Consider the following 27,722-nt stretch of genomic DNA (forward strand, 5'->3'; position numbering starts at 1 on the left):
TTTGCATGAAATGTTCCTTTGGTATCTCTAACTTTCTTGAAGAGATGGCTAGTCTTTCCCATTCTATTGTTTTCCTCTATTTCTTCACATTGATCACTTAGAAAGGCTTTCTCTCCTTGATATTCTTTAGAACTCTGCATTCTGATGGATGTATCTTTCCTTTTATATTTTGCCTTTCACTTCTCTTTTTTTCTCAGCTATTTGTAATGCCTCCTCAGACAACCATTTTGCCTTTTCCATTTCTTTTTCTTGGGGATTTTGATCACAGCCTCCTGTACAATGTCATGAACCTCCTTCCATAGTTCTTCAGGCACTCTATCAGATCTAATCCCTTTAAACTATTTGTTACTTCCACTGTATAATCATAAGGGATTTGATTTAGGTTATACCTGAATGGTCGAGTGGTTCTCCCTACTTTCTTCAATTTAAGTCTGAATTTGGCAGTAAGGAGTTTATGATCTGAGCCTCAGTCAGTTCTTGGTCTTTTTTTTTTTTTTTTTTGCTGACTATAGAGCTTCTCCATCTTTGGCTGCAAAGAATAGAATCAATCTGATTTCAGTATTGACTATCTGGTGATGTCTATGTGTAGAGTCATCTCTACGTGATGTCTATGTGTAGTTAGATGCGGGTGTTTGCTATGACCAGTGAGTTCTCTTGGCAAAACTCTGTTAGCCTTTGTTCTGCTTCATTTTGTACTCCAAGGCCAAAGGTGCCTGTTATTCCGGGTATCTCTTGACTTCCTACCTTTGCATTCCAGTCCCCTATGATGAAAAGGACATCTTTTTTTGGTGTTAGTTCTAGAAAGTCTTGTAGGTCTTCATAGAACCATTCAACTTTAGCTTCTTTGACATTACTGGTTGAGGCATAGTCTTGGATTACTGTGATGTTCAATGGTTTGCCTTGGAAACAGAGATCATTCTGTTGTTTTTGAGATTGCACCCAAGTACTGCATTTTAGACTCCTTTGTTGACTATAAGGGCTACTCCATTTCTTCTAAGGGATTCTTGCTCACAGTAGTAGATGTAATGGTCATCTGAATTAAATTTGCCCCTTCCAGTCCATTTTAGTTCGCTGATTCCTAAAATGTCGACATTCACTCTTGCCATCTCCTATTTGACCACTTCTAATTTACCTTGATTCATGGGCCTAACATTCCAGGTTCCTATGCAACACTGTTCGTTACAGCATCAGACTTTACTTGTATCACCAGTCATATCCACAACTGGGTGGTGTTTTTGCTTTGCCTCAGCCTCTTCTTTCTTTCCTGATCTATTTCTCCACTCTTCTCCAGTAGCATATTAGGCACCTACTGACCTGGGGAGTTCATCTTTCAGTATCGTATCTTTTTGCCTTTTCATACTGTTCATGTGGTTCTCAAGGCAAGAATACTGAAGTGGCTTGTCATTCCCTCCTCTAGTGGACCATGTTTTGTCAGAACTGTCCACTATGACCTGTCTATCTTGAGTGGCCCTACAAAGCATGGCTCATCGTTTCATTGAGTTAGACAAGGCTGTGATCCATGTGATCAAGTTTGCTTAGTTTTCTAATTGTGGTTTTCATTCTGTCTGCCCTCTGAAGGATAAGGATAAGAGGCTTGTGGAAGCTTCCTGATGAGAGGGACTGGCTGTGGGGGAATCTGAGTCTTGCTCTGATGGGCAGGGCTATGTTCAATTCAGTTTAGTTCAGTCGTTCAGTCATGTCCAACTCTTTGCGACCGCAGGGACTGTAGCACATCAGGCTGCCCTGTCCATCATCAACTCCTGGAGGTTGCTCAAACTCATGTCCATTGAGTTGGTGGTGCCATCCAACCATCTCATCCTGTCGTCCCCTTCTCCTCCTGCCTTCAATCATGCTCAGTAACTCTTTAATCTTCTGTTGATGGGTGGGGCTGACTGACTTCCTTGGTGGTGGTGGTGTAGTAACTAAGTCATGTCCAACTCTTTGTGACCCCATGGACTGTAGCCTGCCAGGCTCTTCGGTCCATGGGATTCTCTAGGCAAGAATACTGGCTGGAGTGGGTTGCCATTTCCTTCTCCAAACTGACTTCCTTAGCAATTATTGAACGACAAAGAATCTGCCTGCAATGTGGCAAACTTGGGTTCGATCCCTGGGTTGGGAAAATCCCCTGGAGTAGGAAATGGCAACCCACTCTAGTATTCTTGCCTGGAGAATCCCCATGGACAGAGAAGCCTGAGGGGCTGCAGGCCTTGGGGTTGCAAAGAGTCGGATACGACTGAACGACTAAGCACGAAGGACCAGATGACACTGCACTGTGTGGCAGACCTTGCCCAATGGGAAACGCGAGAAGTCAGGAAACTGCATTACTCTTCCTTCCTCCATTTGATGGACCGCACAGAGGGGCAGCGCCTCTTATAAATCTGGAGACATCCCAAACTCTTAAGTGAACACACTTGCTGGGAGACTCCTATGATTTTTCACAGCTCGTCATCAAGTCTGGCCACCACGATAACATATTGTTTTTCCTTGTCTCACTTTTCCTTTTTTTCCTTATCTTTACATCCCTGAGCTACACCTCTCAAATAAAGTAACAACACTTTCACCTTTGCTGGAGGTTCCACTTTCTAGAGGACCCAAGTTAAGGATTTATGTGTACTATAATTTCTAGGATAACCACTAAAAAGATAAAAATAAAGTATACAATTTCCAAACTAGTTTAGGAAAACACAGAACGGTGGAAAACAAGCAATCCAAAAAAAAAGGCAAAAAAAGAAGAGAAAAATGAAGACAGAATAGAATAACTGAAGCAAATAGCACGAAGTAGGATGGTAGATTTAAACCAAAATATATCAGTAGGTATATTAAATATAAATGGATTGAATGCTTCAGTTAAAAGATAAAAGACTGTCAGGCATAATAAAAAAGAATATGAAGCAGTTTGGGAATGCATGTACACCCGTGATGGATTCATGTCAATGTATGGCAAAACCAATACAGTATTGTAAAGTAAAATAAAGTAAAAAAAAAAAAAAAAAGTATGCATTCTAAAGTATTTTAAAAAGTCTAATTTTAATAATTAAAGTATCAAGGAGTATTCTAATAGAACATTAGAACTCAGAAAGACATACTGCTCACAAAGGTCTCTATTGTTGAATAGTTTCCTTCATTTTTATAGTATATTGTGGTGTTCCACGAGGGAAATTAAGGCCAGAACTAACTGTTATCAGATTGTCATTTTTATTTCTATAATCTTAAACAAGCTAGGATTTTCTCTATGATTTTGAGACTGGAAATTCCTCCTTAAGCCTAACTAAAATCTTCACCTTAACCATGTCAATCATACTAATAAAACCCCAAAGAGATAAAGAGATAAGAGATAAAACTGGCTCAAAAGGCACTCAATATCTTTATAGATATTATAGAGTAGTGTGGGTGTGTGTCTAATGTATTTCCAAGTAACTTTTCAAGAGGTGCCTACTCATACCCTTTGTTTTAATTCAAGTAGAGGGAGATAGGATACTCTGATTATGTTAAAGGCATCTCTTTCAAGCCACTGATACCTCTTGTGGACAGAGCAGAAGGAAGGAAGTTGGCAGTTACCTGGTTACCTATAGCGAAATCTGTTTGCTAGTAAAGAATCATTTGGGTCTAGGCAGAGAGTATGATTCTTGGGAGAAAGATCTGTACTTATGTCTAACTATGTCTATTAGTAAGTGTGTGCACACATGTGCTGTTAAAAATGCATATTTCTCCTAATAGCCTATAAGGGAAAAGAATCTGAAAAATAATATATATATGTATGTATGCATAACTGAAAAAAAAAAAAAAGCATATTCCTGGGCTCCCCCCAAGACTTACTGAATAGACTCTTCAGGATGGGATTACCCTGTATTTACTGATAATGTTCTTCACTAAGACTTATTATTTATAAAATCATGAATATCATAATGAAACTCAACCTAGAATGACCAAAGTTTGTAAATGTAAAATACACTTACTTTGCTATGGAAATTTGATTCACTCTCAGAAGGGTACACCCTAAAAAGAGTTCTGCCTTTCTGCCTACAGCAGTACACCTTCATTGAACCTGAAACACAGACCTCATCATACATTCTCACCTATATTCTTCCGATGACCTAGAGTAGGAAAGTTGAGGAGGATTAAGTTAAACAGTCCTTGGGTATGAACCTTAGTGAGGCTAACAAGGATAATTCATTAACCTGAACTATAAGGTAAATCAGATAACAAACCACCAAAATGGTGGTATTAGATAGACTCCATTAAGTGAAAACTTAACCAATCATTATAGAGGACGCTTTAAAGCAACAGGTTTCTGAAACCAGATTTTCCTTTCAAACTGTTCTTGATATTTTAACTGGAGTTTCTACTAAAGAATCATTTTATTTACAGTTGCAAATTTCTTTTTGACTCATTCAATGTATATTACATGCTGGAATCAAATACCCGAAGGAACTGGAATCTTATGAATACAGCCAGGACAACAATGAAGAGAGTCATGAACAAAAACATCACAGTCCACACAGAACACATTCTGGCACACACTGCAAACATAGACCTGCAATAAAAAGAAGAAAAGCTGAATTTAAAAAGAAGTTTCCAAAAGTTAAGTACAGCATAGCTAGAAGACTTGCAAGCTGCTTTGCTCTTTCATACACCCATCACTTTTTCCCCACTCACCTACCTGCTTTATTACTTCCAATGTACTATATATTCTCAAATCTATGGAAATTAATTCTTTCCAAAAAATTATTCCTTAGAAATGAGGGAATAATTTTGTTTCTGAGTCCTTAAAGTCCCTTGAATTATAGAATACTCTCGATTACTTCATTTTAAATAATTATTTGGGGAAGACACATGAGCTTGAAATTACTACTAGTTTTGAATTCTTCGATAGGTTACTGGAGTGATTCAATTAGAAAGAGAAGCACAAAAGTTTTAACAAAAATTTGTTATACCTAGGGAATTAAAATTATATTAATCTTTTAATTAAACCACTAAAGAATAAGGCAAAAGACATATATATAAAATATATAAATTTTTTTTATTATTGTCATATTTATATAATAAATACTAAAATAAAATAATAAGAAGAAAAAAGAAGAAGAATATTCTATCAATATTATATATAAAATACTAGTGCCTTGGGGTGAAATTTCCAGGGCAACATCATACACAGATTAAAAAACCATCAAATCTCACAGCATCAAACAGCACAGAAGTAATGATGCTGTATTCTTAAAAACTATCAAATGAGTCAAACAGTGATTTTAGTGAGGATGTAGCTAATGATGTCAAAGAGGCATGCAAAGCTTCATAAAATTGTTTTTTTTAACCGGTTTTCTTTTGGCCATGCCTCACAGCTTATGGGAATCTCAGTCGCCTGACCGGGGACTGAAGATGGGCCACGGCAATGAGAGCACTGATTACCAACCACCAGATCACCAGAGAATTCCAAATAAAATTGTTTTATGAAATGCTGAGAGTAAAATAAAACAAGCAATCCTTTCTACTAGTGTTTTATATAGTTTATAAAGTATAGTTTTAAATATGGACATGTAACTAAATGAAAACTAAACAGTGACCTATCTTATTTGCAACTTTATATAAGTTGATATGTTCAAACTGGCCCCGTTAACATTTTAAAAAATATTTTCTCAGATCCTCAATGGGGAGAATATCCTTAAGATCTGAGGCCACCATAAATGGTAACTTCAAAATGAGTTATGAGAGCCTAAAGTAAAATAAAGTAAAAAATGAGAGCCTAAAGTTAAAAAAAAAAAAGGAAAAAACTTTCAGTACTCCCAAACTAAATGCAGTTTAGCTTGCAAAGTGAAGACAAAGTAAAACAACTGTTTGTAATAGCTCCCATTTAATCTCCACCTACTGTTATACTTCTGAGGAATAACCTGATTTGAGCTTGGTCTTCAACAATCTATTGAAAACTTATAATACCATTTCCTCAATATTTATTGTACAATACTTAATATTCACAAAGCACATGAACTTACATGTTGGTCTTTCAATTCCCCCTGACAGGCATAACAAAACCTGAAAAAGAAAGTTTAAGAATCATTTTGTTAAGAATTTACTCATTAAAATAGCTCAGGAAAATCTCAATAACAAGAATTCTCTAATTAGTAAGTACAGTTGGCCCTTGAACAACAGGCAGTTTAGGGCTGTCAACCCCCAAGGTTAAAAATCTGAGTGTAACTTTACAGTTGGCTCTCTGGCCCTCTGACCCTCCATATCTTCAGTTTCACATTAGAGGATTCAACCAGCTATGGAACACGTAATACTGTAGTATGTATTTATGGAAAAAAACTGCATGTAAGTGGACCCTTGCATTTCAAATCCATGTTACTCAAGGGTCAACTGTAATTATCTTTAGGCATGATTTTTAGGAGAAATAATTAAGAATACCAGTAATTTAAGAAAATTCCACACTATAACCCAAGGTTATCTGATAGCTTAAAATTTTCCTTAAACTAATTTTATTTACATCAAGGTTAAATGAGTATGCTTTCTCAACTGTGATTCTAGAGAAAACAATTTTCATGACTATTTTTCAACTTTCCCAAAGACAGCAGACAGCTGAAATAAGTCCAGAAGAGCAGTTCCCTCCCTACCCACCCCCAACTTCATTTACAGAGTAAATCCTTTCAAAAATTTTAACTGTTTGACAGTTACCTATGCTCACAACTCTTGGTCTTTTCATAGGCATTGACTATGAACTTTCCACTATGGAAGATGAGATTTTATTTCTCTTTCAACCATCTTGAACCATTACAATACAGTACACACATAACAAATCCCATTCTCAACTCTTTCTATGTAGCTAAATCATTCCAGATGAAACAATATTTAAATATTTAGTTTATCATCACTGTATAGACGTATTCAGCTGAGCCATGCCATACAACTTTTCCTCTCTGTAAAGTACATTTTTTCCTGGAGTTAATAACTATGTTACTCGTAAGCTTAGTTGTCTAATTACCACTAACTCAGCCCCAACCGTTCCCTGAGAAACCTAAATACCCTACTGTTATGTTCAGCTACATCGAGAATTCTATAGTTTCCACCTTCTGGTGACATCTCTCCTGGAGCATTCTGACGTTTTCCAAACTGGACTGACTGTTCTCTGTATCTGACAAATAAGTGTCATTCTGGGACTTCATCTTACAAGTTTGCTTTAGCCACTTTTGAATTAGATAAATATTCCTATTCTCTTTCATTCATTCTCATTCTCAGTTCCTTTGAATCATCTCTTCCACAGCTTCCCAAGAAAGTCTCGTTTTGAGACCTTACAAATCTGAAAATACCTTTATTCTACCTGTTTACATATATTTTGGCCGCACCATGCAGCATGTAGGAACTTAGTTCCCTGACCAGAGATCGCACCCATGCTCCCTGCACTGGAAGCCTGTAGTGTTACCCACTGGACTGCCAAGGAAGTCCCTAGTCTACCTATATTTAAACAATAGCTTGGCTGGGTATACAATTTAGTTGGCAATAATTTTCACTCCAAATTTTGAAGGAAATTGCTCCGTGTCAGCATCCAGTGTTGCTCACGAGATGTCAAACAATTTTTTTTTTTTTAGGCTGAACCACACAGCATGTGGGATCTTAGTTCCCTGACCAGAGATCAATCCTGCACCCCACTCAGTGGAAGCGTGGAGTCTTAACTGCAAGACCATCAGTGAAGTCCCAGAAGGCAAACAATTTTAATTCCAGGTCATGTGACCCCATTCTCCTTCTATAGAAATATTTAGGGCTAATGTTTTGCTGCAGTGTACTCTGAAATTTCACAGTGATACATGTTAGCGCAAGTCTGTTTGCCTTCAACATGTCAAGTACTTGACAGATCCTTTCAAGCCAGAAAACTCTCTCCTTCAACAGTAGAAAATGTCCTTGAACATTTCTTTCCCATCTTATATCTTTTCTTTATTTCTTACATTATTTTGATATTAGGCTTCCTGGATAAATCTTCCAGTTTTATACGATAGAAATCAACAAATGCTACAAGTCAGGGCTTTTTGTTTCTTTTTGGAGAGCTGATTTACCAAAACACCACCACTCCTGCGACATATAGTTGGGGTCAGGGAAAGATTTCGGGAGATCCAGATCTGTTCAATGAATCATTTTAGTCATAAACAAGGCATTCTGCATCTCATTTTCTATAGTAGCAATAATCTTGCCCAAGTGAATGACACTTTTTTATATAGTGTTAATAACAACATATTTGAACATAACTTTACCACTTGAAACAGGTATAAATCAGTCAAAACTCATATACCTTTCTCCATTATGTTCTTCTAGGGGAATTTCTTGAAAAGCATCCAAAGGAAATAAATGATGGTAAGACCGTGCTAAGTGGGGAGCAGACACCAAAGTAAGACCTAACATACAAAGCAGAAAGACATATTTAATAACCGAAACCTCACAAAGATGATGGCTGAAATGTCAAATGATATAACTTAGGCTAAATATTTTCAAGTTTGTTTTTTTCTAGGATTGCAATTATTCCTTTCTTAGTTTATCAGTGGCCATAAAAGGAGACTCCAAGATGGAATCTCCTTAGCTCTGTCACTAAGTATGTGATCTCTCTTGGCCCATTTGCTTACTTGTAAATGAAATAAAATTTTACAAATCTATTATTTTAATTCTTCATTCTCCTCATATGTATTTATTTCATGAAGAGCTGCAAAAACATCGACTAGATCTATGGCACTGCCTTTAAAGAACATAGTTTTTCTGGAAAGAGAATCAGGAACCATCCAGAATGCCAAGTACTAGGCACACAATGAAAAAAGTAGCCTATATCTCCTTTAACAGATCAAATCCAGAAAGATAAGCAGAGGTTAATATTTATATTTAACAGCAATATAGTTACCCAAGATTAATTTACTAGATAATCAACAGTTGGTTTCTTACCACAGATTTTACATTCAACAGGAAGCTCACAGTACTTTGCCCGACATTGTGGGCAGAAATAACCTCCTAATGTAAGTCCTGGCTCAGTGTTGCTATCCAGATGCCTGTTGGGGGGCAGGGGAGAGGAGCATTACCTTTTAAAAAGTGATACACAAAGATGTGAGCAGTTGCAGCAAAAGAAGGGACACCACTGTAACTTTAAAACTTGTAAGTTATTTCATAGCTTACTTATGCTCTGTTCACGTTTGTCTTTTTTTCCCTGTGCTTTGTTTTGAATAGCTTCTATTAATGTCTTTGAATTCACTCTTCTTCTTTAGCGACTGCTGCTGCTGCTGCTGCTGCTAAGTCACTTCAGTCGTGTCCGACTCTGTGCGACCCCATAGACCACAGACCACCAGGCTCCCCTGTCCCTGGGATTCTCCAGGCAAGAACACCAGAGTGGGTTGCCATTTCCTTCTCCAATGCATGAAAGTGAAAAGTGAAAGTGAAGTCACTCAGTCGTGTCCTACTCTCCTCGACCCCATGGACTGCAGCCTACCAGGCTCCTCCATCCATGGGATTTTCCAGGCAAGAGTACTGGAGTGGGGTGCCACGACTAATCTGCCATTAATCTTTGTGGCTCAGCTGGTAAAGAATCTGCCTGAAAATGTGGGAGCCCTGAGTTCAATCCCTGGGTTGGGAAGATCCCCTGGAGAAGAGAAAGGCTATCCACTCCAGTATTCCGGCCTGGAGAATTTCATGGACTGTACAGTCCGTGGGGTAGCAAAGAGTTGGGCACGACTGAGCAACTTTCACTTCCCTTCACTTCACTGCTGTTAATCCTAATCCAGTGTATTTTTCACCTAAGACACTGTATTGTTCATCTCTAGAAATGTGATTGGGGTCTTTATTCTATCCTCCCTATCTCTTATCAAATTCATGTACTCCTTAATTTTTCTGAGCACATAAAATACATTTATAATAATTTTAACACCTTACCTACTAGTTCTATCAACTGTGTTATTTCTGGATATGTTTCCATTCTATGATTTTTCTTCTTGTTATGGGTCACACCTTCCTACTTCTTTGTATGACTGGTAAATTTTTTTTTTAACTTTTTATTTTATATCATAGTTGATTAACAATGTTGTGATAGATTCAACTGGACAGCCAAGAGACTCAGCCATACCTACACATATATCCATTTTCCCCTAAACTCCCTTCCCATCCAGGCTGCCACATAACACTGAGCAGACTCCCCTGTGCGCTATATAGTAGGTCCTTGTAGGTTATCCATTTTAAATATAGCAGTGTGTACACGTTGATCCCAAACTTTCTATCTCTTCTCCCCATCCGTTCCCCTGACAACCATGAGTTCATTCTCTAAGTCTATGAGGCATGACTGGTCATTTTTGATTGGCAGCCAGATACTGTGAATTTTGCTCTGCTTTTGGTGATGGATTTTTTTTGGGGGGGTATTGATTTAAATATGTTGTGCTTTTTTTCCAAAATATACTTAAGCAAACAGTTTGATGACAAAACTTGCTTTTAAGTTTGCTGGCTGTCCAGAACAGCTGCTAGTCTAGGGTAAATTTGGTTTCATTACTGTGGACTCCATTCAGTGCCTGTGACATTAAGAGGCCTTTCCACACTGACTGGTAGGAATGAGCCATTCCCTGCCCACGTGAGCTCTAGGGATTGTTCTGCTGCTCCACTCCAGTGCTTCTTTCTCTGGCCTCCAGGAGTGTCCTGATAGGAATGTACACATCGACACTCAGCTAATGATTCGAGGTGGCTGATATTTCTCCCAGAAATCTTGATTCCAGCTTGCGATTCATCCAGTCTAGCATTTCGCATGATGTACTCTGCATATAAATTAAATAAGCAGGATGACAATATACAGCCTTGACATACTTCGTTTTCAATTTTGAACCAATCTGTTGTTTCATGTCCAGTTCTAACTGTTGCTTCTTGACCTGAATACAGATTTCTCAGGAGGCAGGTCAGGTGATCTGGTATTCCCATCTCTTTAAGAATTTTACACAGTTTGCTAGATGATCGATAGCATACTACAGACTTTTCTCTACCTTGCTGTTTTAGCTAGTAATATTACAGGAGTATATATAGTTCTCTCTCCTTTTTACAGCTACACAGAAAGTAACTGTCTACAAAAGTCATTACATTTCAAGCCTGTCTTTTTAATTCATAACTCACAGGAAGGAATTAACAATGTAAAAACATTATCATAAACAGTTTTAAGGTTTTTACTTACGCCATGCTGAAAGAGGGTTTTGCATCTTGGTCAGACAGAGAAGCAATGGTATGCTGAGGAAATCCTTTATGGAAGAAAATATATATTACTTTTTCTCCCCCAAGGAAATAGAAAAATTCTAGTAACAGAAACCTAAAAATGTTCCTACCAGAAAGCTCACAAAGTTGTGCAAAAGTTCTCTTTCCTGTCTTTTGTACATTTATTAGAGCATGGTCAAACTGACAGCAATTTCTGGTTAGAAGAAAAATTAATAGTGGAGGAAAACGGGTAAGTGGAGGACCATAGGTCCATACATATGGTCTCAGATTCTAAAGTTTCATATACATATTTTCTAACTTAACAACACTGAATACATAACACATACTACATTTTTAAAAGAAAATGTAATTTTGAAATACTTTCTGAACAACAGAGGAGTCCATTACAGTCTACTTTCACTCTATATAAGAACATACTTCTACGTTTAAAATCTGGAATGCCCTAACCTATGTAGTTTATTTTTCATATATATTTTTAATTAATGTAATTAAATAACACAAAATAAACACTTACCCATTCGAATAAGTGAGCATTCAGAATTTGAGCTAGCAGGAGGAGGACTAACATGATGTGTTAACAATTCTTTGTAATGGCTTTCATCTAAAATAACATGGTACGTGCCTAGCAAGACAAGAGAAAAAGAAAAGAAACATGAGCTTTCCAGACATAAGAATGATCTGTAATTTCTCTATAATTCTGTAAACGTTTACCATCTAAAAACGTTATTTTCAAAATGAATGTTTATGTTAAATGATCACTTTTCAAAAAATTTGACATAGCTACTAAAACTTTCTTGCATTTTGAGATGATAGGTTATAGAACTGGTGATACATTTAATATGACTACCCACATTTTGGACTTTGGTACACAAACTAATTTAAATTTAGCAGCTTAAAATAACCAATAAAAGTATTCTAATAAATTGTTACTTTTTACATAGTGATTATGAGTAAATATTGATTCTAGATATATACCACCAGTTTCACGAGCAAGTGCAGTGCATACTCGAACCTCTGCAGACAATCCAATAATAGACACTCTGATTTTAGCCGCCTTTAGGGTCTTCGTAAAATCCAAGTAAATGGAGAGTTTTGAGGGAAGAAAAAAATGAATAATTAATATGCTTGATAAATAGAATGTTCTGAAAACTAGTAATAAACTTGGAGAATTCTAGTAATAAATTTAGAGAACTCTGAAGAATTCTCTTTAGAGCTGTAACTGGTTTTAATTATGAAGAAATTATTGGTTCTACCTTAATTAAATCATAGATGTTAGAGGGATCACAGGTTGTGAGGCTGCTAAAGATGATTAGGACTTCTCTACTTGTATGTCCGGGCATGTGTCTAAAAAAGAAGAAAAAAACCCACTCCAATTAGGTATAATAAATTACATTAGTTAAAAAAAACTTAAGACTAGTTAGTACACATACAAAAAATAAGTACACATGGTTTACACACTTTGACTACAGAACAACCCCATCTGTTTCAGCATTACAAAGGAATGAGTGGAGAGTACTCTAAAAACCTTAACACCAGTTTTTCTAAAATTAGCTACACACAAAAATAATTCAGATTCATTTATTCATTCAATAAATATTTATGAACACTCTTTCAAGTTCTAAGGATAAAGTGATAAACAAGGTCAATGAGGTTCCTGACATCATGCAGGTTACATTCTAATAGGTTTGTTTCATACAAAGTTTAAGGTGTACGTTGGAAAGTATGACAATACCATATGAATCAATGTTAAAGCGCGTATGTGTGGCCTGAAAATAGTAACATACTTTTTTTTAAGCACTACAATTTAACCTCATGGTGACTGTCATAATACTCATAAACATTAATGACTGTGTACCATTTAGGTGGCACATTGGTAAAGAATTTACCTACCATGCAGGAGATTCAAGAGACACAGGTTCAATCCCTGGGTTGGGAAGATCCCTGGAGCAGGAAATAACCCTCTCCATATTCTTGCCTGGACTATTCCATGGATAGAGGAGCCTGGTGGGCTACAGTCTACGGAGTTGCAAAGAGTTGGACATGACTGAGCACTACCACCATTTAATTAAATGATGGCTTACAGGATTTTAAGGTATGATGAACTGCTCTCCTCCACACTAAATAGAGATAGCTATGCTTTTTGATGCAGTGTTATCAATTATTTATAGCTTTCCTGCTTAATTTTCATTGTTAGGCTCAGTTTTCACTGTGGATATTGCTATTGTATCTACCTTCACTGTGTGTGTTACCTCCTCAACTACTTCAAAACTGAAAAAAGTGTATTATTTAAAGGTATAAAAGTCTGAGTCAGGACAGACTATCTAAGGATAAAATATATAAGCTTTAACTATACTGAATTTTGGGGGTTTTAGCTATATTCTACATAGTTAAAACTGCTAGAAAAGTGCTATTATTAATTTACAGATGTATTACAAAGTAAGTTAATAAAAACCAGTATACAACAAACTCAGTTATTACACCACATTAATTTCCATATATAATCAATTTCCAATAAAAAAAATTTTATGGTATTTCTTTTGCACTAGTAATATTGCTACAGCTTTAATTTTATTTTTCCAAAATCTTTAAGGATATACCTCAGCAACTAAAATATAAAATCAAAATTATTAACCAACATCATACTATATACTATAATGTTACACATTTCTCTTAATCACAATTTCATTATAGTTAGGTTTATGGAGATGCATATTAACATTATAATTTCAACTTAACTCATTCAAAACATGTTGAAATAAATTGTAAACAATAAGTGTAAAATACCAACTTTAGAGTCTGCATAGCCATGCTTAAGGAGTTATAAAGAGATGGTTCTCCATGGCAAGTCATATCTACAGCTTTCTTCAAAGATGTTATATGTTTCCGTGGGTTTCCTAAAATATAAGAGGAAAATCTCTTTTAATACAAATGTATATATACACTATGGAAATCTACCTTTCTCCCAAATTTACATATTTATGATGTTAAACAGAATCCCTTTGATTTAGTTTTAGCAAGATGCACTTTTAAGAGAAATGTTATAAAGTCTCACTCATGTTGAAAAAACCAAATACAAATAATCTTTTTGTCTATTAGCAACATATTTTAATATTAATCTAGAATGCAAAACTTTTTACTCCTCATATTTCCTATTCCATCATTTTTAATACTAACATACGTTCACATTTAACGTCTCTGAAATCATGATGTGTCTTCCAAGCACTGGCAGTCAGTGACGCAGCTGCCACTGCCTGCTCATGTGAACACTGTTGCTATGTTGCTGCTCCAGCTGCAACACGTGCACTGTTTGTGCTGTTCACATTAACTTCTATTTAAAGTGGTTTTTTTTTTTTTAAGTTTATACAAAAGGTTATATTTTTATGTAGAAAGGCATGGAACAGAACACTAAGGCGCAAATTTGTTATTAGTGGAAGCAAAAACTCATTGATGGAAGAATGCTTACACTTCCATGTTCTTCTTCAGGGGGAGAAAACCACCACTTTCTAAGACCTAAGAATGGAGGATCTCCACAAAGAGACAAAACTGTGTTGTGTTGTTATTGAAATAACCTCGGAAAAGACTGTCTAATTCATGCTAAGTAATATAAATGAAGGGAAGAGAAAACGCCAAAAACTGAGACCTGTCAAACCACCAAGAAACTTGTATGAACAATTCACATGTCATTTGACACTGTGCCAAAGGTTAATTGCCAGTGTTTCCTTCTTGAGGGCTCATAAAATAAAGGTATCTTACTAACAATAAAGTCTGAGATTCAATAAAATATGGTATTCTTCAGACCTTTCCTCCTATTTCATCACTGCTTTCATACTACTTAATGATAACAAAATCATTGAGTTTATCATACAGCAAATTATCTTCATACCACTGAACATTTAAATTAGTTTCAACTTGTCACTATTACACATACTGTTGCAAATAGAATATTTGTAGAGGGACATTTTTCCTTCTTTCATAACATTTACTAAGCTTACTCCAAGGAACATTTTTTTTTTCCCTCTGGCTGTGCCTCAAGGCTTGAGCCATCAGTTCCTGGTCAGGGACAAAAACCTGGTCAGAGACTGACCAGGAACTGAACCTAGGCCCTTGGCAGCCAGAGTGCAGGATCCGAACAACAGGATCGCCAGGTAATTCTCTTATGGAACATTTTTATGGCTCTTTTCCAGAAAATCTTGAACAAATTAACCAGACTATCAGCACTAAAAGTATCAGTTTCTCCATGGTTCAACATGCCATATATTGCTTTTGAAACTTCATTGTGCTCATTTAAAACATGGAAAATGTTGTTGAGTGTGCCCTTTTTTTGGAATACTCAGTTCAGTTGTTCAGTCATGTCCAACTCTGCAACCCCATGGACAGAAGCACACCAGGCCTCCCTGTCCATCACCAACTCCCAGAGTTTACTCAAATTCATGTTCATTGAGTCGGTGATGCCATCCAGCCATCTCATCCTCTGTCGTCCCCTTCGCCTCCACCTTCAATCTTTCCCAGCATCAGGGTCTTTTCCAGTGAGTCAGCTCTTTGGATCAGGTGGCCAAAGTATTGGAGTTTCAGCTTCAGCATCAGTCCTTCCAATGGATATTCAGGACTGATTTCCTTTAGGATGGACTGGCTGGATCTCCTGGCAGTCCAAAGGACTCTCAAAAGTCTTTTCCAAAACCACAGTTCAAAAGCATCAATTCTTCACTGCTCAGCTTTCTTTATAGTCCAAATCTCCATCCATACATGACTACTAGAAAAATCATACCCTTGACTAGATGGATCTTCGTTGGCAAAGTAATGTCTCTGCTTTTTAATATGCTGTCTAGGTTGGTCATAACTTTTCTTCTAAGGAACAAGCATCTTTTAATTTCATGGCTGTAGTCATCATCTGCAGTGATTTTGGGGCCGCCCAAAATAAAGTCTGTCATTGTTTCCACTGTTTCCCCATCTATTTGCCATGAAGTGATGGGACCGGATGCCATGATCTTAGTTTTCTCAATGCTGAGCTTTAAGCCAACTTTTTCATTCTCCTCTTTCACTTTCATCCAGAGGCTCTTTAGTTCTTCTTCATTTTCTGCCATAGGGTGGTATCATCTGCATATCTGAGGTTATTGATATTTTTCCTGGCAATCTTGATTCCAGCTTGTGCTTCATCCAGCCCAGCATTTCTCATGATATACTCTGCACAGAAGTTAAATAAGCAGGGTGACAATATACAGCCTTGAAGTACTCCTTTTCCTATTTGGAACCAGTCTGTTGTTCCATGTCCAGTTCTAACTGCTGCTTCTTGATCTGCATACAGATTTCTCAAAAGGTAGGTCAGGTGGTCAGGTATTCCTATCTTTTTCAGAATTTTCCACAGTTTATTGTGATTCACACAGTCAAAGGCTTTGGCATAGTCAATAAAGCAGAAATAGATATTTTTCTAGAACTCTCTTGCTTTTTCGATGATCCAGTGAATGTTAGATATTTGATCTCTGGTTCCTCTGCCTTTTCTAAAACCAGCTTGAACATGCTGAAGTTCACGGTTCACATATTGTTGAAGCCTGGCGTGGAGAATTTTCAGCATTACTTTACTAGAGTGTTCTTTGGAAGGACTGATGCTGAGGCTGAAACTCCAATACTTTGGCCACCTCATGCGAAGAGTTGACTCATTGGGAAAGACTCTGATGCTGGGAGGGATTGGGGGCAGGAGGAGAAGGGGACGACAGAGTATGAGATGGCTGGATGGCATCACTGACTCGATGGACGTGAATCTGAGTGAACTCCGGGAGTGGGTGATGGACAGGGAGGCCTGGCGTGCTGCGATTCATGGGGTCGCAAAGAGTCAGACACGACTGAGCGACTGAAGTGAACTGAACTGAAGTGACTTAGCAGCAGCAGCAGCAGCAAGAAAATCAGAGATACCAAGGGAAAATTTCATGCAAAGATGGGCTCAGTAAAGGACAGAAATGGTATGGACCTAACAGAAGCAGAAGATATTAAGAAGAGGTGCCAAGAATACACAGAAGATCTGTACAAAAAAGATCTTCAGGACCCAGATAATCACGATGGTGTGATCACTCACTTAGAGCCAGGCATCCTGGAATGCGAAGTCAAGTGGGCTGTAGGAACCATCACTACGAACAAAGCTAGTGGGGGTGATGGAATTCCAGTTGAGTGAACTCCGGAAGTTGGTGATGGACAGCGAGGTCTGGTGTGCTGCGATTCACGGGGTCACAAAGATTTGGACATGACTGAGCGACTGAAGTGAACTGAACTGAAGTGACTTAGCAGCAGCAGCAGCAAGAAAATTAGAGATACCAAGGGAAAATTTCATGCAAAGATGGGCTCAGTAAAGGACAGAAATGGTATTATGTCCAACTCTGTGTGACCCCATAGACAGCAGCCCACCAGGGTCCCCCATCCCTGGGATTCTTCAGGCAAGAATACTGGAATAGGTTGCCATTTCCTTCTCCAATACATGAAAGTGAAAAGTGAAAGTGAAGTCGCTCAGTCATCCGACTCCTAGCGACCCCATGGACTGTAGCCTACCAGGCTCCTCCGTCCATGGGATTTTCCAGGCAAAAGTACTGGAGTAGGTTGCCACTGCCTTCTCCCAATTTTCTTGAAGATTTCTTGAAAATAATCTTTCCCATTCTATTGTTTTCCTCTATTTCTTTGCATTGATTGCTGAGGAAAGGCTTTCTTATCTCTCCTGCTATTCTTTGGAACTCTGCATTCAAATGGGTATATCTTTCCTTTTCTCCTTTGCCTTTCGCTTCTCTTCTATACACAGCTATTTGTAAAGCCTCCTCAGACAGCCATTTTGCTTTTTGGCATTTCTTCTTCTTGGGGATCGTCTTGATCCCTGTCTCCTGTACAATGTCACGAACCTCCATCCATAGATTATCAGGCACTCTGTCTATCAGATCTAGTACCTTAAATCTATTTGTCACTTCCACTGTATAATCATAAGGAATTTGATTTAGGTTCTACCTGAATGGTCTAGTGGTTTTACCTACTTCTTTTTATTTAAGTCTGAATTTGGCAATAAGGAGTTCATGGTCTGAGCCACAGTCAGCTCCTGGTCTTGTTTTTTGCTGACTGTACAGAGCTTCTCCATCTTTGGCTGCAAAGAACAGAATCAATCTGATTTCGGTGTTGACCATCTGGTGATGTCCATGTGTAGAGGCTTCTCTTGTGTTGTTGGAAGAGGGTGTTTGCTATGACCAGTGTGTTCTCTTGGCAAAATTCTATTAGCCTTTGCCCTGCTTCATTCTATACTCCAAGGCCAAATTTGCCTGTTACTCCCGGTGTTTCTTGACTTCCTACTTTTGCATTCCAGTCCCCCATAATGAAAATACATCTTTTCTGGGTGTTAGTTCTAGAAGGTCTTATAGGTCTTCATAAAACCGTTGAACTTCAGCTTCTTCAGCATTACTGGTCAGGGCAGAGACTTGGATTCAAAACTAGTGTTTTGAATACTAGTTTGTTTAAATTTTCTTTTTTAACAGTTGTTTAATTCCTTTTTATTCTGGTATGAATTATGTATTTTTTGCCCATTCATTCATTTGGAACTTCTTGGTGTTATTTACTCGAGTAAGTTTTAAAATATTAACTATTTGCCACAGTTAATATACTGTGGACCCTTGAACAGTAAGTGTTTGAACTATATAATCTACTTCTATGCAGATTTTTTTCACTTAGTACATACTACAGTACTACATGATGTGCAGATGGTTGAATTCTCAGATGTGGAATCAAGGAAACAGAGGACCAACTATAAAGTTATAAGCAGATTTTCAACTATACAGAGGGTCAGCACTCCTAATGCTCAACTTGTTCAAGGGTCAGCTACATATTGCAAGTATTTATTTTTAGAATCATAAATTTTAGAAATGAAAAGTACCTAAGTCCAGATCCTTCATTTCATAACTGAGAAAGAAATCTAACAAGTTAAATGATTTGCTGAAAGACATATGCCTACCCAATGGCAGGACCAGTAGTCAAACCTTGATCATATGGCTCTCTATCCACTTTTCTTTCTATCACACCATACAAAAAAAAATTTAATCTCCTATTGTGTTATGAGTATAGGAATAAAGTATATTTACATTACTCTCAGTGTGGTTTATATCAGTAATTCTGTTCAGGGGAAAAGGGTATTCTCAAGAGGCCTATAAGAATCTCCAGAGGATTTTTCCTCTCTGTACATGTTACCTGCCAGGCACCCACAGAATACTATTATTAACTAGGGGGAGGGAACATGCGGGAGGGTTGGCCCTACATCCTTTTCTTAGGGGAACCATCCTTCCCTCACTATATAATAATCCAGTTTAGACGACATGGTGCAGGTGGAACTTATCCCACTTCTATCGTACTTCAAGCAGAGACATGTAATCCAGGCCTACCAACAAAATACTTCATTCCCTTAGCCACTTCACTGCTCATGGATGGGTAGATCTTAATCAGGGTCAATAAGAACCCTCTTTGGAGCTTGTGCTGAGACTACAAACTAGAAGGGTCATGTAGACTTGACAGACATCTTACTTAGGGACTTCCCTGGTGGTCCAGTGGTTGAGTCTGGCTTGCCATACAGGGGACAAGGGTTCCATCCTGGCCTGGAAAGATCCCACATGCCTCCAGGCAACTAAGCCGTGTGTGCCACAACTACTGAAGCCCTCGTGCCCTGGGGCCCTTGTTCCACAACAAGAAAAGCCACTGCAATGAGAAGCCCAACACTGCAACTAGAAAGTAGCCCCTGCTCACCATAACTAGAGAAAGCCTGTGCACAGCAATGGAGACCCTGCAGAGCCAAAAATAAATAAAGAAATAATTAAAAAAAAAAAAATTAAGCGGCTCTTGTGAATGGTTACAATAATTTTATCCTAATACTTTCATGATTGAATAAACATTTAATCCATTATAATACTATTCATCACTGTGCAGAACTCAATTTAATACAGCTCATTTTAGGGACCTCCCTGATGGTCCAGTAATTAAGACTGCATTTCCACTGCAGGGGGCACAAGTTTGATCCCTGGTCGGGGAACTAAAATGAAAAAAAAAAAAAAAAAAACAGGCCATTTTAGAGACAGAGAGTTTAATAGAAGTTTTTTTAAAGAGTTTTACCTAGTGCTCGCTTCGGCAGCACATATACTAAAATTGGAAGGATACAGAGAAGATTAGCATGTCCCCTGCGCAAGGATGACACGCAAATTCGTGAAGCGTTCCATATTTTTACAACCTAGATGTCCATCAGCAGATGAATGGATAAGAAAGCTGTGGTACATATACACAATGGAGTATTACTCAGCCGTTAAAAAGAATTCATTTGATTCAGTTCTGATGAGATGGATGAAAGTGGAGCCGATTATACAGAGTGAAGTAAGCCAAAAAGAAAAACACCAATACAGTATACTAACACATATATATGGAATTTAGAAAGATGGCAATGATGACCCTGTATGCAAGACAGGAAAAAAGACACAGCTGTGTATAACAGACTTTTGGACTCAGAGGGAGAGGGAGAGGGTGGGATGATTTGGGAGAATGGCATTCTATCATGTATACTATCATGTAAGAATTGAATCGCCAGTCTATGTCTGACGCAGGATACAGCATGCTTGGGGCTGGTGCATGGGGATGACCCAGAGAGATGTTATGGGGAGGGAGGTGGGAGGGGGGTTCATGTTTGGGAACACATGTAAGAATTAAAGATTTTAAAATTAAAAATATATATATAAATAAATAAATTTAAAAAAAAATAAATAAAAATAAAAGAGTTTTACCTAGACAGCCTGCAGGAAGGTTTCATTTTGCTTATTAGGCAACCTCATGAACAGGGTTACAAGGTTAGATAAATAAAGCAAAGTCCTTGAGTGCAAAAAAGGTAATTTTATGCATACCTGAGAGTTCAGTCAGTTTTTCAGCTCTTTTACTCTTTGTTACAATTATTCCAATCTCAAAATAAAAACAAAAATGATTATTAATTTAAATTACTTCTTCTTGATAAGAATGTACGTAACTAAAATAAATGACTAGTTAAAGATGGAATAAGTAACATGTGAAAAACTAACTTCTAGAGTTATCTTGCTTTTCATTGCAAGTGTCACAGTAACTTGTACATAATCTGAATCACTTAAGTGATAGAATATATGCCCAATGTTTTAAAAAACACATTATATTTGGCAATAATATCAGGATGCTAATTCTGAATTATATCACTTATCTACATACCTGACTAATAGGATTTTGATCAAAATATTCCTCTACGAAGTATTCCAGCAACTGTTTAAAGAAAACAAAAAGAAAAAACTAGGTAACAGCAAAATAGCAACACAGAGAACAGGTTTTGTGAAATCTATTTATCAAGAAATTTTTCTTATGATTTTTAAGCTTACAAATTTTTTAAAAAATGTTAAGTAGTAAAGATATTAATAAATAAAATAATACATTTAAAAATATTAAATAAATATAAAAATTAAAATAGTAAATAAAATTGAATTTGAAATGGTAAGTGATGAGACAGGTGTAAGCTCAGCCTTAAAACATGGAACCATTCGGACACGTAAGACAGAAACAATCTAAACAAGAAAAAGATCCAAAAAAGACAAACAGGAAAATGAGCAAAACTGAAGAGGAGTTTGAACCAGTTAGGAATAATCTGAATGCATTTATAAGCTGAGGAGATTACTTCAAGTAAGTCAAAGGAGAATGAAGATTCAGTGAAGAAAAGGAATAACTGACGAAGCAAGATCCTAACATGGAGTGGAAGTTAAGAGCATAAATAGTTAGTGCTTTTGGTATACGATTTTGGTAAGTAACCCAGAGTAGCACTTCTACTTAGCTATAGTTTGCATTACCTCAAAAAAAAAAAAAAAAAAAAAGCCTGCATTCTTTAAAAACATTTCTTTTGGAATTCAGCAGCCTTCCTCACATGTAATACAAATCAGAATTATTTTAGTATACCTTTAATGTACATGTCAGTCTATTTGGCTTTAAATCTTGGTCTTCCATTGTTCTCGATCCATCTACTACCACATATAGATGGCGCATCTACCAAAAATAAAATCCCCCAAATAAACAAAACACATAAATAAGAACAATTTTCAAATGCATTTTTGACCAACAAGTAAAAATGGCACTTAGCATTTATATATTCTACATGTATATTTTTAATATATTCCTTTAAAAGGTTTATTCTATTTGAGCCAGAATGTTTGTGTAACTCAAACTAGTTCTGTACCAGTAAAGGGAAAAAGAATAACATCATACCATTCCAAGTCGAACTTGTCCATGGTGCTCAAATACCCTGTTAAAATTATGCAAAGGTTTTAAGGAAATATCGTATACTACCTGAAAGATCATTACAACTTTTCAACTAAACTGCACTTTTCTAGGGAAGTAAATTATTAACTTATGGGATGCATATAATTATGTGCATTTGAGATAAACACTGAAGATGAATTTCCCTGATAAGGCTCTAGGTTGCTGGGTCTACCCCCTGTATTTAAAAGGCTGTTAAGTCAGGTTCTCTGAAACACAGCTCAAATGAAGTACTGAGGAGTGGGCAGAGGTGGACAAAAACCCTTAAAGGAATTTTACCTCTGTTACACACACAAAGGTTACATACCTTTTTCTCTTCGCTTTGAAGAGAATGTCTTCAATTGTAGCTTTAAGTGATCCTGATTCATCTTCTTTAAGAATTTCCCTATAGGAAATATTTAATTGTTTGAAAACATAAGCTAAAATTTTATTAACCCAAGAGAAATGAAAATATGTCCACACAAAGATCTGTACCTGAATATTCACAGCTATATTATTCCTAACTGGCAAAAATTATAAATAATCTAAATGTCCATCAAATGGAGAAAGGATGAATGAAAATATGACATAAACATATAACAGAATACCATTCAGCAATAGAAAGGAATGAATTACTTATACATGCTACAATATGGATGAACTTAAACAGCATGTTCAGTTAAAGAAGTCGGACAAAACTGACCACATAGTATATGATTACATTTACAGGAAATGTCCAGAAAGGGCAAATCTAAAAAGAGAGAAAGTACCTAGATTAATGGTTGCCTAGGACTAGAGGTGGAAATGGAATTAATTGTATATGGACATGAGGGATATTATTGGAATGGTAAAAATGTTCTAAAACTGGTTTATGTTGATGTTTGCACAGCCCTGAAGATTTCTAAAAATCACTGAATTATACATAAGAAACAGATGAATTTTAACATGTGTAAAATATACTTCAAAAGTGTTGTTGGGGAAAAAAAAAACAACTAAAACAACGTCTAAAAGGGAAGAGAGAGTAATAATGCCCTACTTACCATGTTCTTTCATAGCCTCCTTCCCATCGCTTAGTTCTTTCAGGCTCTTCATCCATTTTGTTCCTTACATATTGTAAAAAAGTCATTAGACTGTGAATTTATTAAAGATGATAATCACCAGATGTATATAATTAAATTTGAAAAGTAAAGAGAGGGAAATAAACATACAAAGTAAAAAAAAGAAAACTTGGCCTGCAAAGTCATATTATTCTTTGCAATTTATTCAATAATTGTAGTTGAGTGCAAATCCTCATGGAACTTTTTCATATCCCCAAGAAAGAATGTGAATATTTATGCTCAAATTTGGCACCAGTATAAATAAGCTTCTCTTTACAATTAATAAAAAATAATAATGCATTTAAGATGTGTCACAGGACAGAACCACAGAATTATGAGAAGTGGCTACAGGTATAGACGAAACAACACGAGCTACAACTGCTGCTGCTTATCACTGAGTGATAGATACATGGTGATTCATTTACTGCCTCTCCATCTTTGTGTCTCTGTGAATTTTTTCATAATCAAGCTTCTTTAATAAAACTTACTTTATTCATAAATGATAAATGTTTATGGCTCGTAATTTTTAAAAAATCTATTTTAAATTTTTTGGTCACTCCCCATGGCACATGGGACCTTAGTTATACTACCAGGAATCAAACCCGCACCCCCTGTATTGAAAGGCAGAAACCACTGGACAGCCAGGATAATTTTTTAAAACAATACAATGGCAAACCTATACTATAATCCCAACTATTAAAAGAAAACAGAACTATTTAGTAATTCAACAAATAGGACAAAGGGTTTTGAGTGGATGTTAGGATTAAGGATGATTGGGTTTTTGTTTATTCTTCTCTGTATTTTCATATTTTCAATATGAATGTGTATTTTTTTTAATAATCAGGGACAAAATTGGTGTTGGGAGGCATCCATTAACCATTTGTTGCTGTTTATACTCTAAGTCACATTGGAATCTGCATTCCCATGGACTATAGCCCGCCAGGCTTCTCTGTCCATGAGATTTCCCAGGCAAGAATACTGGATTGGATTGCTATTTCCTTCTCCAGAGGATCTTCCCCACAAAGGGATAGAACCCACACCTCTTGCATTGGCAGGCAGGTTCTTTATCATTGAGCCACCTAGGAAGCCGCTCTATTAACCATAACCAAGTAATAAACACCCCATCACATTCACACTTCCACCCTCCCCAATGGAATCTCCCTCTCCATCTTAGATTCTCACTTTCAACTTCCTTCTTTCATAAATGAAGGATCAAAGGAATCCTAAGTGCCAAGACATTAAGGACAAAACAAATCCCATCACTGGCAGGGGAAAAGATTTTTGTGATAAGGACAATAACCCATTCTCCACTGGCCTTCCCTGGTGGCTCAGATGGTAAAAAATCTGCTTGCAATGTAGGAGACCCACGCTCAATCTCTTGGTTGGGAAGATCCCACAGAGAAGCAAATGATTAGCTACTACAGTACTCTTGCCTGGTGGATTACAGTCCATGAGGTCACCAAGAGCTGGACGTGACTGAGCGACTAACATTTTCATTTTCACACTACTCATTCATTGTTCTATAGAAAAATACACTTAAAAATCCAAATAAATGTAGACTTTTATAAATGAACTTCTGGAATTTAAATCTATTGATAAATTGAAAACTGCCTTTATGGCATCACCGCTTTCTTGGCACTTGCTACAGTCAGATATTGTTTACTAAACTTCTGAGGATTCAATTGTTTCAGATCAGGTGTTCCACTGTAGTATACTGAAATAACAAGAAATGACTTAATTTTGACATCTGTGCTTTCTCAACACACTTATGTTGGTGCCTTATATGCTTAATGATGAGTGTAGTAACACAGCATGCAGCGACGAAACTGAACATTTTGATCTTCCATGGAGGTGTGTTTGTATTTATCGAGGATATAAAAAATCAAAAGCGTAAATTCTTAAAGATGTGGTTACTGCCGTTCATCACATCAATATTTAAACTATTTTTAGTTTATGACTTTTAATTCCCTGAAAGTTCAGAAACAACGTGAGAATCAATGAGCAGAAGCTGCAATCAGGAACACCTCTGGCTCACTGCATACAAGAATCTCTTAATTCGAACTGACTGCAATGGGAAATTACAGGGATAGGACAGAGGTAATAAGATCCTCATAACTGCAGATGTTCAAAGGGAAGCTGGATGTTTACAATGCAGGCAGTTAATAGAGAAGGCATTTATGCCGCCTGGAGAAAGATGTACTTGGTAACCACTTAAGCAGCATCTTCAACTGCCTATGATTGAATTGTCCACCTTCTTACAAATATCGCGGGAATCCACTCCAGAAAAAACACTCCCCTCAGGAGAAGCCTGGTGGTGTGATTCCTTCACATGAGCTCAGAATGTTACATGTAAACAATGAGATTTGCACCAAACATCGCAATTTATGAAGCTTTCCCTCACACCTAACCCTGCCAAGCGCTTTGAGAGAGGCAAGGGTGATAACAGTCCTGCTTTTCAGGTGTGGAACTCAAGGCTCAGAGGTTGGTAACTCTATTGAGGCCACACAGATGGAGGCTGGTCACAAGCTAAACCCAGGGCCACAAGTACCAAACTTGCGTCCTGCCCTAGGGAAAGAGAGTCACTCTCCAAACTGCTGCCCTAGATAGATGCTTCTGTGCAGCTTCATAGACGGAAATTCTCCTCCTCCTCCACACGCTCCCACACAACCTTCTTCCCTATGAGGCGGTTCGGGGTCATTCAACCTCCGCTCCCAGCTGCGAAGGCCCTTCACGCTGCCTTGCTTCCTAGGCGGCGGTTCTCCGCCGCGGCTCCGGGAAATCCTCTACCACTGACTTACCTGTCCTGCCGAGCTCTGTTCTGCCGGAAGTTCTGCTCAATCCGCTCTAAGTGCTCCGCCGAAGTCCTTCCGCCGCGCGCGGTAGTGACGCGCAAACGTTCCGACTGCTGGGAGTGGCGCTTGCTGGAGCCGGGCGCTCACTGGCGCGGCAACCTGGTACTGACTTCGGGTGCGGGAAGCACCTCCTGCACCCTTCCCGCTATTCACGAAGAGGCGGGGAGGGTGGTGGCCGTTCGCTCTTGGAAATTCGGAGGCCTGGTAGATGTCCACACAGGATCTGAGGCCTGGATGACCACAGCGGCAGTCTCAGCTGAGCCAACTTGCAGTGCAGCGGTTTTCCGGAACTCCTCTGCTGCCCGTGCTAAAAGCCACAAATACTTATTGAGCACTTACTTTGGGACTGATACAGTTCTAAGTACTGAGAAAATAGCAGTGAAAAACTGACAAAAATCCGTGCCCTCATGACATTGTGAAGAAAAATATACTGTATCAAATGGTGATCGTGCCATAGAGAAAAATGAAGCAAGGAAGAGGAAAGTGAAAAGTGAAAGTGTTATCGCTCGGCCGTGTCCGACTCTTTCGACCCCATGGATTGTAGACCGCCAGGCTCCTGTCCATGGAATTCTCCAGGCAAGAATACTGGAGTGGGTAGCCATTGCCTTCTCTGGGGGCTCTTCCCTATCCAGAGATCCAACCCAGATCTCCCGCATTGCAGGCGGATTCTTTACCATCAAAGCCAGCAGGGAAGCGGAAAAGGGTTGCAGTTTAAAATAGGTGCTCAGGGAACCGCCGTCCATCAGCAGCTCCTTTTATTTATCCCCGGAAGAAAAGGTCTTATTGTTTAGTTCTGTTGTTGTCTTTAGAGGAAATTAGCATTACTGATTCCCAGTGCCAGTTGGCGTCCATCGTTGCCTTCTTCCTCATCTTTGATTCCAAGACTCTATATAGACTCCACCCCTTTCCTTTTCATTTCCTTCATCTCCTCCCTCCTTTCCTTCCACAATCTCCACACTCCTGTTTCCCTCTCTGTTCTGAATGGCTATTCTGCTCCAAGACGGGATACACACCTACAGGACAGACAGCTGCCACCCAAGCCCCAAGCTTCTCATTTGTGTTTACCATCCAGCTGACTGGAAAGACTGTGGAAAACCAGGAAAAGGACAGAGGGTTTGCCAATAGATTTAAATTAAAGCATATTTGTGGACAGGAGGCTGAATTATTCAAGCTTTTCCCAACTCTGAAGTTCACTCTCCTCTAAATATGTTTCAGTCTCAGATCTTAGCTCAAGTAGGAATGGTATTAAGGCAAAACAAAAATGCATAAATCCATGGCAATCTTT

The 27,722-nt window shown here is 37.8% G+C and overlaps 1 protein-coding gene and 1 non-coding gene across 3 annotated transcripts; one reads left to right on the forward strand and one right to left on the reverse strand.

The window, feature by feature from the left end:
* Window positions 1-4,414: 4,414 nt before the first annotated feature.
* LOC128065997 (general transcription factor IIH subunit 2) lies at window positions 4,415-26,402 on the reverse strand. 2 transcript variants are annotated; one of them, XM_052659070.1, is made up of 16 exons: window positions 26,384-26,402; window positions 23,529-23,591; window positions 22,817-22,894; window positions 22,459-22,495; window positions 22,153-22,239; window positions 21,421-21,471; window positions 21,090-21,144; window positions 13,988-14,093; window positions 12,453-12,543; window positions 12,175-12,262; window positions 11,714-11,821; window positions 11,162-11,225; window positions 8,911-9,014; window positions 8,273-8,375; window positions 5,988-6,027; window positions 4,415-4,534 (listed from the first exon to the last, which is right to left on the reverse strand). In XM_052659070.1, the coding sequence occupies exons 2-16, from the start codon at window positions 23,582-23,584 to the stop codon at window positions 4,415-4,417; spliced, it is 1,188 nt and encodes a 395-aa protein (XP_052515030.1). In that variant the 5' UTR covers window positions 23,585-23,591; window positions 26,384-26,402. The 2 variants fall into 2 exon arrangements, with proteins under 2 accessions (XP_052515030.1, XP_052515031.1); XM_052659071.1 differs by lacking the exons at window positions 22,459-22,495; window positions 26,384-26,402 and having other exon boundaries at window positions 23,529-23,568.
* On the forward strand, window positions 20,317-20,423 carry LOC128066282 (U6 spliceosomal RNA). Its single transcript, XR_008201188.1, has one exon. It is a non-coding gene; the product is annotated as a U6 spliceosomal RNA (small nuclear RNA).
* Window positions 26,403-27,722: the final 1,320 nt, after the last annotated feature.

The sequence above is a fragment of the Budorcas taxicolor genome, chromosome 20 (genome assembly GCF_023091745.1).
Source record: "Budorcas taxicolor isolate Tak-1 chromosome 20, Takin1.1, whole genome shotgun sequence".
Taxonomy (NCBI): Eukaryota; Metazoa; Chordata; class Mammalia; order Artiodactyla; family Bovidae; genus Budorcas; species Budorcas taxicolor.

Coding starts and splice junctions, on each gene's coding strand:
- LOC128065997 (XM_052659070.1), bottom strand. CDS start 23,584: ATGGATGAAGAGCCTGAAAGAACTAAGCGATGGGAAGGAGGCTATGAA. Junction 22,895..23,528: donor GGAGGCTATGAAAGAACATG/GTAAGTAGGGCA, acceptor TATTTCCTATAG/GGAAATTCTTAAAGAAGATG. Junction 21,145..21,420: donor ATCAAAATCCTATTAGTCAG/GTATGTAGATAA, acceptor TTTTATTTTGAG/ATTGGAATAATTGTAACAAA.